The sequence below is a fragment of the Danio aesculapii genome, chromosome 6 (genome assembly GCF_903798145.1).
Source record: "Danio aesculapii chromosome 6, fDanAes4.1, whole genome shotgun sequence".
Classification (NCBI taxonomy): domain Eukaryota; kingdom Metazoa; phylum Chordata; class Actinopteri; order Cypriniformes; family Danionidae; genus Danio; species Danio aesculapii.
In genome coordinates, this window is record NC_079440.1 from 28,594,738 (window position 1) to 28,613,885 (window position 19,148).

The 19,148-nt window shown below is 37.0% G+C and overlaps 1 protein-coding gene across 2 annotated transcripts in view; it reads left to right on the forward strand.

The window, feature by feature from the left end:
• pex5la (peroxisomal biogenesis factor 5-like a) overlaps positions 1–19,148 on the forward strand; it is a 145,587-nt gene that overhangs the window by 123,824 nt on the left and 2,615 nt on the right. For both annotated transcript variants that reach the window (XM_056459878.1, XM_056459879.1), the window contains 3 exons: positions 6,630–6,836; positions 10,595–10,760; positions 17,843–18,000. In XM_056459878.1, coding sequence (XP_056315853.1) covers positions 6,630–6,836; positions 10,595–10,760; positions 17,843–18,000 — 531 coding nt within the window. The remainder of the gene's footprint in view (positions 1–6,629; positions 6,837–10,594; positions 10,761–17,842; positions 18,001–19,148) is intronic.

The window sequence follows — 19,148 nt, forward strand, 5'->3', positions numbered from 1 at the left end:
TATATATATATATATATATATATATATATATATATATATATATATATATATATATATATATATATATATATATATATATATATATATATATATATTGTTCTTAGAGTATAAGAATATTTGATTATATAGTATATTCATATATTTATAGTATATAACAAATATAATTTGTATCCTACATTTTTATTTATTTATTTTATAATGAGCATGTGGGTACAACAAAATAATTGAACAATCAAATGGAGTAGTACTGAGTAGCATACTGTAAAGCAATCCATAAGCAATGCTTTTAAATTGTTTATTTGAGCATCTTCAGTGGCAATTCTATAATATTTCAAAAACAGATAATCCACCAAAGTGAAAGTGTGGATTACAGAAAAATTCTGTCACTGGTCAAAGTTTAAGGTTTGACAATATAGACAATACTGATATATTTAATATGTTTTTATAACACCTAAGGTTAAAAAAGGCACACTAAATCAGATGTAACCTAAATATAATGAACCTAAAATACTCATCATCATCAATGTCAAGTCAAGATTAAGGTTAATCAAAAAATGAATCCCTTCTGAACAGACATGGTATGTTGAGTAATGAAAGCAACCTTTTCCACATGTTTTTGTGAGTGTTTAACACAGAGAGGAAAGTCAGACAGGCCTTGAATCGAACACCTCCATGTGGTTATCAGTGACACCAAATGAGACAAAGCTCTCTGCCGTGCCCTCTCCTGCTCTAGATAAAGCACTACTGTAATAACCCGGTGATCCAATTAAAACTGCATTTCATAAGCACAGGGGCCTTTGGGAGATTACATTCATTTTGGATAGAACAGACCAGCCATAATCTCATACAGAGTTCCTCTGAGCGACCGGGGTGAAAACTCCAATCTATGTGTGTTAATCACCAGTGACACTCAAAGCGTGTTTTGGTACAGTGTATCCACATCACTTCTCTGATATTATCTAACTTAATTTAAAAGTGGTGTGTCATCTGTTGTTGCTGCATCCCAATCCACGTTCTGTGTGTCCTAAAACCTATACAAGATTTGAACTAGTATGTTGCAAATTATAATCATGTCTTTTTTGTCTGATGTTCAGTCTTCAAGTTAGTGTTAGTATTTTTTATTTGTATTTTGATATTGAAAGAAAAGCATGAAACAAATGTTTCAGAAAATGTTGATGCTTGTCTTGAGCTGCTGAACTTACTGATTGAATTCTCGATGAATTTCAATATATTAATCAAAAAGGAGATTCAGAAAGAGATTTAGTTGCTTACATTTCTTTGGAATATGCTGTTTGCATCTCCACCTTGTTGACAATCAAGAATTTGAAACTGCAAATTGGAATTGAGCAATCATAAAGTACAGTGTTGGGAGTAATGCGTTACAAAAGTAATGTATTACAGTAATGTATTACATTTTCCTGTAACGCAGTAGTGTAAGGCATTACTTATACATTTTCAGTAATATTTTACTCGGTACATGTTCAGTAACGCGTGCGTTACAACAAACTTTTCGCCCGCAAGACATTACCAAATAAAAAATACCGCAAGTAAGTTCTATTTTCTGTTCGTGGTTAGTGAATATATGCGCGTGTTGTCATTAATATCCCTCTGGCTATTGGAACTTTTTTACTTTGAACGCGGAATGATTTCAGCCTCTGAGCTCGAGGTCCGAGGCTATTGGCTCAGCCCGGTTCACAGTAAGGTCAAGCCCTGACGTGCAGCGGAAGAGCGGCAAAATAGATATAGAAGACAGTACATTCGTGAGATGGACGTATGTGCATATGGCGTTATTTCACTGACAACAGTCGTAAGCGCAGTTTTACAAGAGCGCATTCATGTAATTCTCTGTTCGTGGACAACTCGACCGCAATTTTTTTTTCGCACTCGCATGCACTCAAAACACGGCTGCTCACGTGCGAATGATCTGCTCTGGCTCCGTCAGATGATGCAGACTCACATTTTGTGCCTCATGTTTCCTCTTCTTTTCGTGCTTTTGCTCTCCAGAGATCCTCCTGTTCAATTGGTTATCCCAAGAATGTTGATATGGTTTATATATTGCTACAGTATTTATTAGCAATACACGAAACACTAAAAGGTTATGATAAATTCTATAATAAATACTTGTGTTTTTGAGTGTTAGATATACTGCCTATGTTTTAGCCTAGTATTATTTACAATTTGTTAATGAATGCTTCAGCATACTGTAGTATTAAGAATAGTGAACTGATAAAATGAAATACAAAGTGTAGTTTTACTACAGTAAAGTGTGGTGAATTGTAGTATAGTATACCCTATATTGTAAAAAAAAACTACAGCACTGGGTAATTTGTTTATATTACGCTTGTGTTACCATAGCAACTAGTATTAGCACAACTGATTAATTGAAGTATTTTACTGTAGAACTGTTCAAAACACTGTACATGACAGGGAAAATGTCCTCCACAATCTCATCAGCAATGTGGAAGACAACAGAGACGTGTTCAATTTATTTTAGTTGCCATGATAAAATGGGATTGATAGTGAGATTTATTTGAGGAGGGAATAGTTCAGTAGGCTATAATACCTCATCAAGTTTTCCCCTATTTTTATCGGTTACATTTCTGCTTGCGTTCGTTATATTTTTGTTTAAATGTTGTTTTATTTGATTAGTATGGTGCACCTTTTGGATGTTTAATACATGTTTTTTAGAAATGTATTCTTTGCATTCAACTTCTTTTCTCTGTGTCTTAAGTGTTTGAAACTGGAAATATTTCATCAAATAACAAACAACAAAAAAGGTTATAGTGGATTAGATAAAATTTTTTATATGTAAGTCTATTTTAGTATTTTGGTTATTGTTAATAAATAGTGTACAAATATAAATTATATCAAAAAGCATGAAAGGAAGAGGGAACACAAGACACAAATTGTGAGTCTGCATATAATCTCACTGAGCGAGTAGTGTACTGTGAGCGCACAAGAAATTTTGTGCGTGAGCAGTGCATATTTGAGAGAGCATGAGAAAATTAGCACGCGAGCAGCGTATATTTGAGAGCTCACAAGCAGTTTTGTCCACAAAGGAAATCGGTGCACGAGCATTATATTGAGAAAGCTATGTTCATCATGCTCACTTTGTGCATGACAGTTTTGTGTTGTGAACCTGAATTTAAAGTGAATAGAATAATGGCAAGATTAAGAAAAAAATGCATCTGGTCATGGCATTGGAGTTTACATATAGGCCTGTTGTGTCTAATATGAAAATAGCCAAGCTATTCACAGATATTGCCAGATAATCACTTTACCTTTACCATACTTTCAACAGACTTTGATAATTTGTGATTCTGGATCTTATCCTTTCTTGCATTGTCTTGAGCCTTCACGTTGCCAAATATATACTATATTGTTAGTAGCCTGGATAGGTCACCGTCATTCTGCTACATCATATCGCTTTCTACTGGATGTAAAATGCTCTGCAGTACATTTAGTAATTTTAGAATGTTAAGTTCTAATTCTGTAGTTATTTTGGTGAAAGTAACTAAAAAGTAATATAAGAGTAATGTAACATATTACAATTTTGAGACAGTAATATTGTAAGGTAAGGGATTACTTTTAAATCACAGTAATAAGTAATCTGTAATGTATTACAGTTTGGAAGTAACTTGCACAACACTGATAAAGTATCAGTAGTACCAAAAGTAAATGATACATATGAAATGTGTCAAAGTAGGCATCCTATTTGAAAAGGGTGGTTTGAATGGGAGAGGGAGCACATTCATTCATTCATTTTCTTTTCGGCTTAGTCCCTTTATTAATACGGGGTCGCCACAGCGGAATGAACCGCCAACTTATCCAGCACATTTTTACGCAGCATATGCCCATAACCCATGACTGGGAAAAGAGGGAGTACAGTTTATTAAAAATTAAAATTGAATCTGGAAGATAATTGTAAAAAGCTATTAGTTGATTTTACTTAAAAAAGGTAAGTACACCCATTGGCTTTAAATTATGAAGTTGATTAACTATGCGCATTATTATATAAATTGTCATCTTAACAGTTCCAAGTTATAACAGGTTTACTTATTTTTTAATGGCACAATGTCACCATGACTGAGTGTGAAATTGTGGGAAATGTTATCGTGTTACATATTATGGCACTCCTGCAGAAATCATGATTGTTCATGATTCAGGATTCAAAATATATGATCATGGTAATTCAGTGTTTCCGATATTTGAATTTTGGTGTGGCGCCCTGCTATGGAAGAATGAATGTAGCGGAAACCATGTAATTTGAAGCAGAGTAATGCTGCGTTCACACCAGACGTGGATGAAGCGTCAAGTGCTTACATGTTAAGTCAATGCAAAGATACGAATAAACATCCTGGTTCGCATTTCGAGTGAATGAGGCGACGTGAATGACGTGATTCGCATGAGTGAAGTATCGCGAGTCGAGCGCTTTGCACGTTTGACGTGCTTAATGCGCATATCCCACATTTCCTGGAAAATGGGAAAAAAAGGAAATCCTATTGCCGACACTGGACAACAGTTCATCAACCTGGGCTCGGCTCAGTCTGAAGCGCCACTGAAAGCCTGGTATAGTTTCTGGAGGAGTTGATGAACTCACAGAGCTGGGTGCACCGATGAAAAGATCTAGTGCATCAGACATGGCGCCGAACGCATATACGCTGTTTTTCAGCCTTTCTAAAACCATACCTGTCAACATTGGGATGTGAAAATAAGGGATATGCCCAAATTACTAAATATGTTCTTCTGGAACCGTTTTATTGTAAATAAACAGTTAATTGGTCAGTAATATGTTTTATTATTATTATTTACTAAAGAAAAAAATAAACAGTATACATTAGCAACAAACAAATTAGCAAATTAAAATTAATAGCTATTATAAAGAAATATAATCAAGTTATCAAATCTCATTGATCTTTTCTTCACTGTATAACACATTCTGATCAAAGAGCAATGAATAAATCTCATTTATTTGGATTTTTCATTTGATTATATTAAATAACAGGTGTCACTTTAAAAATCCACACATCTAATGCTATAATGAAAGCATTCGATTGCTTTCCAAACTTTTAATGCTCATTTAGGACAAAATTTTGACATGTTTAGATCGATATCTTTAGATATTATTATTATCAATTATTTTATATGTCTGTTCAAATACGCACCCAAAACCCAGACTTTCTCTCCGCTTCAAATTACATGTACAGAATCCATTTGGGAAACAGCATCTATTTATCACTATAGAGCGCGTCAGCTAACAGTCAATACGGGAAAATACCTTTACGGGATGATAGCGGGATAGAACTATAAAATACAGGAAAATCCCGGGAAAAACAGGAGGGTTGACAGGTATGCCTAAAGCACAAAAACACAGCTATACACAGCTATGTTTGTGTGTGTGTGATGGCTGTATGACCTTCTTCTGTTTCACACCTCAAAAAGGGAATTTTAAAAGTGCCCTGTCCACAATCATCCTTACAATGGCAGTGAATAGCGAACAGCATTAGGCTTTTTTAAAACAAAATCATTAAACATAATTATAATACATAATATATTATATAAGTGTTTGAGGGATAATGTTTTATGAAAACAAGACAAAAGACAATATGTCACAAACGCAAAGCCATTAGTCAGTGTGCATGAGATTGTACTGTGGCCAGAAGAAGCACAGTTGTGAGAATTCAATACAATACAAAATATAATCAAAATATCGTCTTTTCTTGAGTAAATATACTCGTGTTTATTGCAGCTGCTAATTTTGGCTATGAACTTGGAGTTTCAGTACTGAGATATTTAAAAATGACACAAAAAAAACTTTGGGGGGGGATTTCTAGACAGACTACATTTACAGTTAGTCATTTACCAGTCGCCTTAATACAAAGCGACTTATAAATGAGGAGGCATTAAGCAATTCAACTTAAAGAGGCAATACTCAAAACAAGAGCTAATTATACAAAGTTACTCTTAGTGCTCAGAGAAATAAGAGAGTAAGGAGAGAGAGGGACTATTCTTACATACGTTTGTGTATTTTAAAAAGGTTAATACAGGTCACTGTTCACTACTTTTAAATGGATTATTACATGAATATTTATATGTGACCTGAAAAAGAAAGAAAGCCATACAGGATTGGAACAATATCAGAGTACGTAAATAATGTCCAAATTTTTCATCTGATTATGTAAAATCAAATGAAATTATAATGAAAATTTCAGATGGATTTTCATGTGAATCTAATGTCCACTGATTTTATTGTAATGGACAACAAGAGAAAATGTTTTAACTGACTCTCATAAAAACGACTCAGTAAAAAGCTTTTATTTTAGTGTTTTTACGTCTCCTTATTCATTCTTTGATGTATCCGTCTAGCCAGTGTGCTGTAATAAAAAATCTCCAGATGTCACCCTGTCACGCTTGTAAAACACCAAATGCGACTTCCATCCTAAACTAAGCAACTGATTTATTTGAGTTTTATGGAATATAACTCCATGAGATGACACAAGCATCCACCCATGAATTAAAAGCAGCACTAATCAGGAAGCATCTGCCTCTCATTATGATGGCAGACAGCTAATTAGTGTCCATCAAAAGCAGCGGTTCTTTAGATGCTTCCCTGTTGTATGTGTGTGCAGGTGTCTGGAGCTCCACCCCAACAACCTCCAGGCCCTCATGGCTCTGGCGGTGAGCCTGACCAACACGGGCATGAGGCAGGAAGCGTGTGAGGCACTGCTGGGCTGGATAAGACACAACCCCAAATATAAGCATCTTCTGAAGAGCCGCACGCACCTGCAGGGCTCACCTGGATCACGGAGACCTTCCTATCCCTGCCCAGTCAGCTGGTAGGCTTTCAAATCAATGCAGTTCATTGAGTGGCTACAAAATGTGTTTGGTTTGGGTGTAAACTAAACCTCGCAACTAACTTTACATTTATTTTTGTAATTATTTTTAACCAAGAGTTGTTTTGAGTCTGACTTGAAGTTTTGACTTAAATTATACCATAGGTCTCAAACTCAATTCCTGGAGGGCTGCAGCTCCAACCCTGATCAAACACAGCTGATCCAACTAATGAAGGTGTTTATGACTCTTCATGACTCTTATTTGGATCAGCTTTGTTTGATAGGGTTGGAACAAAACTGTGCAGAGCTACAGCCCACCAGGAATTTAGTTTGAAGCTGCCTTTCCACTGTACATGACATTTGGACACGACTATCGGAATACGCCCCCTTATGGCAGTCGCACAGTCCGAAATGAAGTGCAAAAACAGGCTTTATTCTCTGTACGTACACCATGGATGAATGAAGGAATGAATGAATCAATACTAGTAACTCATAGACCGCTAAAAATTTTGGAGGGAATATGGAGATTTTTTAAAATCATTATTACTCATTTATAAATAGATTTTTTTTAAAAATATAGACTTTTTCTGAAAAAAAAATTTACAACAAAAAAACCTAGTATTTCACATCTTGCTCGCACGGACCTGCTTGGACAACACTGGAATACATCACATCCAGTTGGATGGTCGCATAGGGTTTAGTCGCTGGAGTTCAAATATTTCAACGTATCCGCAGCTCAAATCAGATCCAAATTTTCCACATACGGAGGTGATCAGAAGATTAACTCCATGCAGCTACTGGACTACTCTTCATGGGAAATGAATGACTTCCAGTCTGTCGCTTGTTGTTTGTCATGTGCAGTGGAAAGAAGGCTTAAGACCTATGAAATATACAGTAATTACATGTTAAAAGCCTGTGTAAAATCTAAATTGACTGTTTAATCTGACACACATTATTTAGGTGAACAATTAATCAGTGCAAGTTAAAACATTAAAAAAAAAAGTTTGTTTTGGTAATCTTCAAAGTCTAACCATTTGCTTACATGCTTGGATCTTTAATAATGTCGATTTGAAGGTTTCAGGCACAATATACTTAACCACACCCCTCTTAGGCCTACTCTTAGTTTGCTATGAAGGAGTGATGTGCAAACAAAAAGCCCCGTCCCTACACAATATTCTGTTTCAGTTGGAAGTACATCAACATACTGAAATTAAAAGTCTCACCATCTTCTAGTTCTCCTGGACTTCATTCATTCATTCGTTCATTCATTCATTCATTTTCTTTTCGGCTTTGTCCCTTTATTAATCTGGGGTTGCCACAGCGGAATGAACCGCCAACGTATCCAGCATATGTTTTACGCAGTGTATGCCCTTCCAACCACAACCCAACACTGGCAAACACCCACACACTCTCATTCACACATGCCAATTTAGCTTATTCAATTCACCTATACCACATGTCTTTGGACTGTGGGGAAAACTGGAGCACCCAGAGGAAAACCACACGAACACGGGGAGAACATGCAAACTCCATACAGAAATACCAACTGACCCAGCCAAGACTTGAACAAGCAACCTTCTTGCTGTGAGGTGATTGTGCTACCCACTGTGCCATCGTGACGCCTATTCCTGGACTTTAAAGTTATTACATGACTCTGTACATGTTTAACAAGCTGAAAATGTTTTGTCTAAATATCAGATTTTTTTGTGTCTAAATGAGAACTGTTTTAAAAATTATTTTTATTAAACATTACTCCCCACTCCACTCCATGTAATTTAAAGATGCAGTAGGTGATTTGCCTAAATTCTAACCGTTTGCATAATAGCTGTAAAAACACAGTCCCTCCCCTGCCATCCAAAGCCATGCCTCCTGAAATCACGAACATGTGCACCTTAAAGACAACAGTAGACTACCCACTAGATCATGTAATGCGCCAGTTAGAAAACTTTATTGTAGTTTATAATGCTACAATATTAGACTAAAAACTGTATTATATCTAGCACAGCTTCAGTTGTGTAGCAACTAATGTGAAGTGAATATAAAACCAACTTCACCTCAGTAAAGCAGTCTAGGTGGAATAACGCTATTTACTGATTTTTTTTGTTAAAAATAGTCACATCAGTCTTTCGCCGGAAGATTTCAGTGGCTGAACAACACTTCTGTGCATAGAACCCATTCGTAAAACAACAAAATCTACATAAGCTTTGCATGAATAAAATACTTTTAAAAAAGAACATAACCTGTCTAAAAGAAATACTTCAGCCATAGTGTCATCCTTCCTCCACCATTCAAAAGTAACTCCAATATTAATTCAGGATTTTAAGGTTTTGATTGAGCATTTGTTTGTACTGCTGTCACTCACATGCAAACTCAATCGGCGGATCTGTCTGTGTGAACGGGATGTGCAGATGTATCAATCTACATTTGTTGACATACAGTTTGGGCAACTTATCATGATGTCGCCACTGGCTTGTATGGCTCGGGATCTGTAGAGCTGCGCATCGTTGGATTTCCTCTTCAGTGTTTGGACTCTTAGTAGTGATTTTTAAACCACACTGAACTGAGCTGAACTGAACTGAACTTAAACACTACAAACTGAACTACACTGTTCCTATTTACTATGACCTTTAATGTGAAGCTGCTTTGACACAATCTACATTGTATAAGCGCTATACAAATAAAGGTGAATTGAATTGAATTATGGGAAATATTGGCCCGACAATCTTTAATTGGATAAACATTTTTTTAGTCTTATGCCCTATAACACTTATACATATATATACATTTACATATAAAATATACATATATATATATATATATATATATATATATATATATATATATATATATATATATATATATATATATATATATATATATATATACTTTTAGATCATTTACTTTAATCATTACTATTGGAATGTGAAGAGACTTTCAACTGGCACAATAAACAATGTTTCTGAAGACAATCACCCACTGCACCTATAGACAACTAGAGATAACATGTTAAAGGTGCAGTGGGTGAAGACAATTACCCACTGCACCTTTAACATGTTATCTCTAGTTGTCTATAGGTGTACAATGGATTAATATTCACTTTATATATATATTAAACGTTTATGTTGTCATGGCAATTTCAAATTCCAAATCACTGAATAAAGACATATTTAAAGGTGATTTTATTCTTCTGCAAGAGAAGGTCAGACGGTCACTGCGAAGTGTGAGAGAGAAGGGAGAGATTTTTAAAGGAAGGGATAAGTATTTATAGCATTTTAGATTGGTAAAATTAACTTTCTGCCATAATATCTATAGATTTATTTGTACACAGATGCATTTTCTTTTCAAGTTCCTTTATATAATTTTATGTGATTTGTATATGAACTTACAGGGTCACAAGTTGAGCTTGTGTTACATTCATCCTTATTTCTCCCTACACTGTAAAAATGCTGGGTTCCATACAATTCACAAATTAATTTAATTGTCAAATGAATTGAACATAAAACAGTTAAATCATCCCCCCCAAAAACTGACAAGTTGTGTTGATTCATCTTGTTTTACATAAGTAGTTTGAACAAGCAGAAAAAAAGTGTACATTCAGATCTTCAAATCCTGCAAAATGCAATTCATGGGACCAACAATTTAAAATCGCTCTCTAGAGAGCCCTATTGCTTTTTCTTTGCTATTAAATGGCAGATTTTGATGATGTTGCTGGTGAGGATGTCCCTGAAGGGCATTGCTTTTGTCTGTCTCTATATCTCCAGCCCCCTGTTGCCAGAGGTGAAGGATCTTTACCTGGAATCAGTCCAGCAGAACGTGGACACCATTGACCCAGACCTGCAGACTGGGTTGGGAGTGCTGTATAACCTCAGCTCTGAGTTCAACAAAGCAGTTGATGCTTTCAATGCAGCGCTGTCAGTGCGGCCGGAGGTAAATCCAGCACTCATACTTTATTTTCACCAAAATGAATCCAAGTGGCTATTTCTGATATAAATCCAGAAAAGACAAACAAAAAGCGCTCAGGGGTAACTCAAATATTTGATCGGTGCTCTTTGGGTGAGGGATTCATCAAAACATCAAAAGAAATTAGTCCAAGGCACTCGGAATATGTGGAAAATTTAAAAAGCCTTTATTCACATGGCTTAATCTTAAAAGAAACCTACGCGTTTCGGCAGCGGTCTGCCTTCATCAGGGTAAACCTGTTTCCTGGATTGGAAAAATCCAGCCCTAAAGCCTTGGTGTTCTCAAACAGAGCCGTGAGGCAGTGTGAATCAATTTAATAATGTTGTTTTTTATTGCTCTAGAAAAACAGTCATCACTTTTGTGTTAGATTCATAGAAGTTTACTGATCACGGTATCACTATATCTGCTAAAGTTAAGTAGAGTTGAGTCTAGTTAGTAACTGAATGGGAGAACCAACTCCTGAAAAGCTGGATTTCTGCTGAAAGAGGCCAACAGGAGCTGTTCGTGCTGCCGTCTATGAGTCCCAGCAGCCCAATATAGAGATTGGGACACTATACAGTCATAAAGCGCTGTCATTTAGATGAGATATTAAACCGTGAATGAGCAGGTTTTGCAGAGTTGCACTCCAGTGCTAATCAAATACACGTGAATAAGCTCATCAAGGTCTAGGGGTTACTAGAAAGCTACAGTCAGGGGATTTTATTAAAATGCTCTAGGTCAAAACTCTGCAGGACTGGTTTGCCTACTCAGGCATTAAACCAAATTCCTGATTTTCTGTGCTTGTAAAATAATATAGAAATAAATAATAAATATTCCAGATTGTCCTTTGTATAACCACCAATCTCCTCTCCACCAGTAAACTGGTGTGTGGTGGGTGTTCTGGTGCATTATAGCTGCTTCAGGTGTTTAAAGGGATTTTGGTAATAACCAATTTTCACTTTAAAATTGTGACTTATTACAGTACCTGCCTATTATTAAGATTTTGGCTGTTTATCAGTACTTAAAATGTACACATTCTTACATGATCTACATGATCCAGCAAACTAGTAGAGAAAAGTCATTGTGGCCACATGGTATTACCACAATATTACACTGCTTATTTCGGGTATGGGGGGGGGGGTCATTTTACCTACTGTACTTTCTGAAAGTCTGCTTTCTTCAATCACCAAGTATGGCACCATTAAGTATGATACCACCCTGTAGCATTCTTTTTACACACAAAATGTAGTCATATGTACCCTCAAGCACATATTTCTTGGGCCCAATCTTACATTACATTCTAATCAAACCTGTCCTTTAGGTCTTTCAAAACTTTGAACTCAGATTGACATTTGAAAAAACAAGATTAGCCTGATCCCACCAGAAGGGTGGATTCAGTTGTGATTTTTTTTTTAACCAATAAACCAAATAAAACAAAAAAGTTTTATTTTTTAAGTGAATGATCAAAAACTTAATGGTTACTGATAATATATACATTGCTTCATATTTGAAGCCTAAATGATGCATGTCACATCTAATGAAATATGGTAAACAACAACAACAAAACAATATTAAAGCATTGTTATATTAGAACAAACTAAAAAATGTAAAGTATTTGTTGATTGCAGTGTTTCTGTTTCTTACCATGGCCACTGGTATTTTGCTTACCTGTTGTTCTTTGCTAAGCCAATAGGCTGCACTGTTGGTTCCATTTAAGGCTCTGGTAAACAGGAAATCCTAAATTCTATCCTAAATTTTGGTAATCCTAAAATTTGGTATTTGGATCACAGTGATCCAACCCAATTTTCCTTTAAAAAACTGTCATAAAAGTAAGATAGATCAGTTAATCCAGGGTAGTAAAACATGGGATTTCCAAATCTGGACCAATTTGATCCTGATTAATTTTTTTGAAAAACTGGGCCCTGGTTATCAACAATGTAGTCCTAGCAACATTTTTCCAATGAGTCAGTGTTCCAAGTAACAAATGTGTCAAACTACCTGCAGTACCACTGGCATGCAAAGTATTTATATTTAGACTGGTTAAAGCAAAGCAGTCCAAACCTCTTCGGCTCCTAAAATCTGTAGTTGACTTGAATTGGCCTAAATCAGTTCCTACTCTAACCCAACCTACAAAAACTACACAATTACATGATTTCATTTCATTGATTCAGTCAGAATCGCTTTCATTAAATATATGATATATTTTCAGTGTTTGTATTGCGGTATAGTTCTGTTCTGGGCAAAACGCTATGCACCAATCTATGCATTAACAGAACCAGAAACTCTGCATAAACAATTACAATTAAATAGGAGTTCACGTAAATGCCAGAGACATGAGGTTGATGACATTGTACTTGGGCTAAATACCCTGAACATATATCAGATATTAGCCAGGAGGAATTGGAGAGGAGGATGGATGGAGTTTAGACCCTTCACTAAGCCACACCTGAAAACCTCCACAGACCAATTGTGGCTTAGCAACCATATGTAGGTGCTTGAGGTCTGTCAAGATTTCAAGCGAGGGAAAACAAGCCAAACATTGCGCATATGGACTGTGCAAATCTGAGACCCAGTATTGTAAAAGTTTGGACGGGGAGATGGAATTCTTTACCTTCCCGAAATCTTAAACCCAAGGAGAGAAATGCCGGGCGTGAATCAAGCAATGTGGGAATATGTAAACATAGCACAATCTAGTCATATTTCCATCTGTTCCAAGCTCCAAATATTTGGATCACATATCAATCGTAAAAACAGATATATGATCACAAGCTGTGAATTGTGAGCACTTGCGATCAATAAACTTCACCTGCAGCTGTTTTTCAATCATTAAAAGGCATCATGTCCCTGTCAGAGCTTCAGTTCTGTGATGTTTACATCTATTGTGTGGGTATTCATCAGCAATTTAGTCAATAGTGAAGGGGTGATATAGCACATAAGTGTCTGTGTTTATGTTTGCCGTTTCTTTTTTGTTCGTTTTTTTGCTTAGTTTTATATTTGTTGGTGGGGAAAATCTGTTCACTTGAATTTGTTCACTTCTGCTATTTATACTTTGACTTTGCATTTCAGTTTATACTTTAATTGCGCTTAATTTCAAACTAGAATAGTAACTGTATAAAAATCATACAAATGTACTGACAGTTATAGGAACTGTACATTGTTATGGGTCGATGATGGGTAGTATTTAGATCTAGATTTAGATGAGCACAAATCCATGCATTTCCCCTTTCTGGCTGTTCTTTCTATGAATGATTTCTGTAGAAGCAGTGACCAGGCATGTCTCTCGTCTATTAGTAATAAATATTTTATTGCACAACAATTATCCTATCTGGCTTTCTGGCTAAAAAAAGAGAGAAATCACTTTAGAATTTAATTTATAATTATTAGATTATCTTCAAATTTCATTTACCCTGCTGTGCATGAACAAAGCTGTTGAATGGCGGCTGCTGCTTGCGCTGGGACCTGGGCCTTAGCTTCCATTATGATTCAATTATTTTCTAATCGATTGCATATTATGTCATGGATATACCCCTCTAATGCATGCTCCAGAACTTTTTGTTTTGCTCTCTCAGGTATCTCACCTATTCACCAAAAATACTAATTATCTCCTTGCGGATGTCTGACGCTGGTGCAAACATACTGTAATAGACATGCCAGGCATGAAAGCTTGACAGGTGTAACAAAAGTCACTAAGGGGGACGGGGTTTAGCTAAGGGTTAACTGTGTGCACCAAAGAATTGAAAAGAGACCTGATGTATTGATTTAAATAGGCCTCTGTGATTGATGTCGGAACCGGATTGGTACTCATATGAACAGCTGACCATCAGCTTACACAGGCTTGACTGATGTGTCCTGCCTGAACTAACCCAATGCAATCAATGATTTATTTTTCAAAAGACTGGACCGAACCATAAACAGCATTAATATGTGTACAATACATCCTGTAGCCCCTCAGTCAGTAAGAAACCATCCTGGTGACACGCTGACTGGTTTATTCACTGGTCCATTATTTTGATTCATGTATTTATTTAATTTTTAGCATTACTTTATATTACTGACTGCATTGTAGATTCAATTTATTACTAATTTCAGCTTTCAATTGTATTTGATAACATATAAATCATGATAACTTGATAAATCATGGATTTTATAGTGTTTTCTGCAACAGGATTTAGTACTTCAGTGATGAAAGGTTTCTTCACACAAAAAAAGATAAACGTTTGCTGCTTTTCTATGTAATTTCTCAAAATTGCTCTTAACACAATCTCGAATCACTCATGAGTCGTAATGATCACTGTAACCTTATTTATGCTAAAATCTTATAATATATGCTTCCATCACAGCTGCTCCTGAGCATCCGGGATAGTTTAAAAGAATGTGGATTATTTTTAAGTAGAAAAAATATATATATATATATCGCATTAAGGCCAAACCAGTGTCTAAGGCACTCTAAGCCTATGTTTTGTACTCAAAACCATTTGGGTCTCGAATTAGATCTTGAATGGACCTGGAAAGATTTATAGTTCAAACCTGTTGTGGCGGGACCGCTTACCTGTAGAGTTAAACTCCTACTAGCTAATCATAAGCTAATGTGTCCAAAATCACATACTTTCATATTATATAGTGTGCTAAAAACAGTATGCGAGTATGTCAGAATTCACAGAATTCAAAAAACAGTATGTGAGAAGTCCCTGGATGACCTACTACTTCTGGCGAGATTCTGAAGTGTGCATCAGATGGATGCTTTGGTATCCCATGATGCACCATGGGAGAATTCATGAATGGGAGTGATGCATTCATGAATGGGAGTGATGCGATACAACTGACACGGGTAGGTCACGTAATGCTGACAAAATGGGAGATGTAATATGTCCGTGTTCCATTCATACTACTGACATTCATACTTTATAGAACATACTTTTCCAACGGCCGAGTAGTAAATTCAAATGCAGTACCTACTGAGTAGTAGGCAATTTCAGATGCAGCCATGGTCTTCAAATTCACTAAAAAAACTTCTAGACCAAGTGGATAATCCAAGTGAGTTGGAGCTGGTTGAAGTGAAACACTGGACCCAGGAGTGGGATAGCAGGGAAGGAGCAAACTTGATCCTGGAGGGCCAGTGTCCTGTATAGTTTTGCTCCAACCCTGAAATCCATCAAACATACCTGCCTGTAACGTTCTAGAGATGTTGAAGACGCTGATTATCTTGTTCAGGTATGTTTGTTTAGTGTTGAAGAAAAACTCTACACCAACCCTCCAGGATCAAGTCTGCCCATGCCTTGATTAGAGGGTCTATAATTTGCGTCTCTACTGTGGGTCAAAGAGAGACAGCAGAGGAAAGAATAATGAAAAATCAAGTAAAAGTACTTTACTCACCCCCTAAGTATGTCGTGCAAGTTGAGCAAAAGTATAACTATTCTAAATATTGAGTAAAAAGTAGCTCGTCTAAAAGTACTCAAGAGTAGTGAGTTGTGAGTATTATGCTTTGAAAATGAGTCACTCTTATACCCTTCACATTAAAAATGTAGTATTGGCTCAGGTACATAGGGCTGCATTTTGTGTGTAAACTGCGTCAGAGCGGGGTTCAAGTCCAGCCAATAATAGTTCCAGAAACCAGATAAAACAAAACCCCAACAAACTGTGTGGAAAGCATGCAGCCACAATGGCTTTTCTCTTCTAGTTTGCTTTTGAAACACTATAGGTTGGGTTCTGGGAAGGGGATAGGTGGGATTGGCAGAAATGTACACATCGGTCTCTGGTGGATTTAGGAGTAATAGCACATATTAAAAAATGTGCCCCAGTAACATATTTGAGATTGTCAAAAATGAACACAGTGGCCTCTAATGGACTTGTGGAAACAATAACTGCAAGCACAGTTTGTAGCCCAGGTTACATATTTCTCGGTTCTCAAAAATGTAGCCCTGGGCACATATCTCTAATGAGCCTGGGTTAAAATTAGCTGAGACAATATGTTAACACTTACTCTATTATTCACTTTGAACACTAAGTAACAAGCTACGAGTGTCCATCAACTGTCTTGTTGCATCTTCTTGGACACCTTTAAAGCTTCCACACTTCACATGTTTGCTGCGTTTATAAAACGTCCATATTTTGAGGTGAGTCTGTCTGATGTGTTTTTTTCTAAGCATGATTTGATTGGGCAGGAATCTACTTGGCCAATCACTTTTCGTACATGAAAAAAAAACATTGCACTTTGCAGGTTGCAGGTTAAAGGAAAATGTACTCAAGTAAAGGTATACATTTTTTAAACTACCTTTAGTATTAAAGTACGATTCCTGAGAAAAAAATATTCAATTACACTAATTTGAGTATTTATAGTTTGTTACTTTACACTACTGTAGAGAGGTAAGCAGCACATAGCAGTGTTATATCATTGTTCAATGCAGAAACATGGAGGCAGTTTGTGACAAGCTCCAGTTCGCCTGGTCGTGAACCGGCTCTGGTTCCATTCTGGTGTAAAGAGGTGTCAGTGTACTCAGCTGACAAACTGGGACTAAATCATACAGAATTGCTCCCCGAAGGCAGAGGGCAAAGAAGAGAGGGAGGAAAAAGTCACTGGAGGCTTTTAAAGTGTCTCCGAAATCTTTGAAACAGTTCATTTGAAACTTGAGGGGAGCTTTACCATTCATGAGCGCTGACTCCAGAACCCTGTGGGTCACCTTGTCCACGATTGATGCTTGCTAAGCCAAATTCTGTCCCCCTGTGTAGACTGCATTTACACTCAATCGAAAATCCTTCCCATCTGCTTGACTTGGTAATGTCTGCTTGCCTGCTGGGGGGCTCAGAGCGTGAATACGATGAAAGATAATAGCATTGCGCAAGAGAAAGTCTGATAGCAGGCTCTGTGACTTCTTTGTACCACTGTTTTATGCAGCGTCACCGCACATAAAGGTCAAATTCATATTTTCATCCCTAAAAGAGTAAGCAGATCATCTCTTAATGGTATTAAACATAGTCACATGTAATGGCGTAATCTGTCATGTGCGATGTGATAATTATTTTGATCCGTGACACTGAGCCGGAGGGATTTTTTGTGCCGTTGGTGTGTACAGGACTACCTGCTGTGGAATCGGCTGGGGGCAACGCTGGCTAATGGAGATCGCAGCGAGGAAGCAGTGGAGGCCTATACCAAAGCCCTGGAGCTCCAGCCTGGCTTCATCCGCTCGCGTTACAACCTCGGCATCAGCTGCATTAACATGGGCGCTCACAGGTTTGTGATTAACACATAAGCAAAGTGTCATCCTCAACTTTTTGTTAAATATAAAACATAAATTCTTATTCAATCTGAGCATGTCACAGGCTCATACAATGCAAGGTAGTGCATAGAGCTCATTAGTCCAAGAGCAGGCTAGCTCGCATCAACCCGTCTGTTGACCCTGAATGTGACAGGTGTCATTCTGTTTCAGTTACTCTATTCCATATGTTTTGGTCCTGCTTTCTTTTTGGAGGCAAATTTTCCTCTCGTTGTCTGCTATTACCACTGCTGAGATTCCACCTTGTCCTATTATTGTTTTATTTGGGGTTCTTCGACCCGGCCACACTTTACCCTCTCATTTTGTAGACTTTGTGCCCTTCATAACCCTTCTGGCTAAGCGATTAATTCGTCTGAACTGGAAGAGCCCTTACCCTTCTTCTCACACTTTTTGGATAAGAAATGTTCTTTATTTTATAAAATTTAAGATAATTGGGTACTATCTTCACCGACCTAGCACTATTTTCATTAAATTGTGGGAACCTCTCCGCAAACATGTCCAAACTCTTCAGCTTGACCCTGCTCCTTCTGATTGAGTTCCCACTCCCTACTCCCAGCTTGGTACTGGATACTAGTTCTGGTCAGCACATTGCAGACCTGTATTTTCTGTATGTAAGATGGCACTAGTGCTTCAAAATACTCTTCAGTGTGTTTGCTTATTGCTTATTGTCACATGTTTATGTTGTCTTTTTTGTATATTTTTGTAATGTGTTTTGCAATGTATAAATAAATCATTTTAAAACTACTATATAAATAAAACATACTTCAAGGCTGCATGGTGGCGCAGTGGGTAGCACGATCGCTTCACAGCAAGAAGGTCACTGGTTCAAGCCTTGGCTGGGTCAGTTGGCGTTTCTGTGTGGAGTGGGTTACGCGTGGGTTTCCTCCGGGTACTCCAGTTTCCCCCACAGTCCAAAGACATGTGGTATAGGTGAATTGGGTAGGCTAAATAGTCTGTAGTGTATGTGTGTGAATGAAAGTGTATGGATGTTTTCCAGTGATGGGTTGCAGCTGGAAGGGCATCTACTGCGTAAAACATTTGCTGGATAAGTTGGCGGTTTATTCCGCTGTGGCGACTCCAGATTAATAAAGGGACTAAGCTGAAA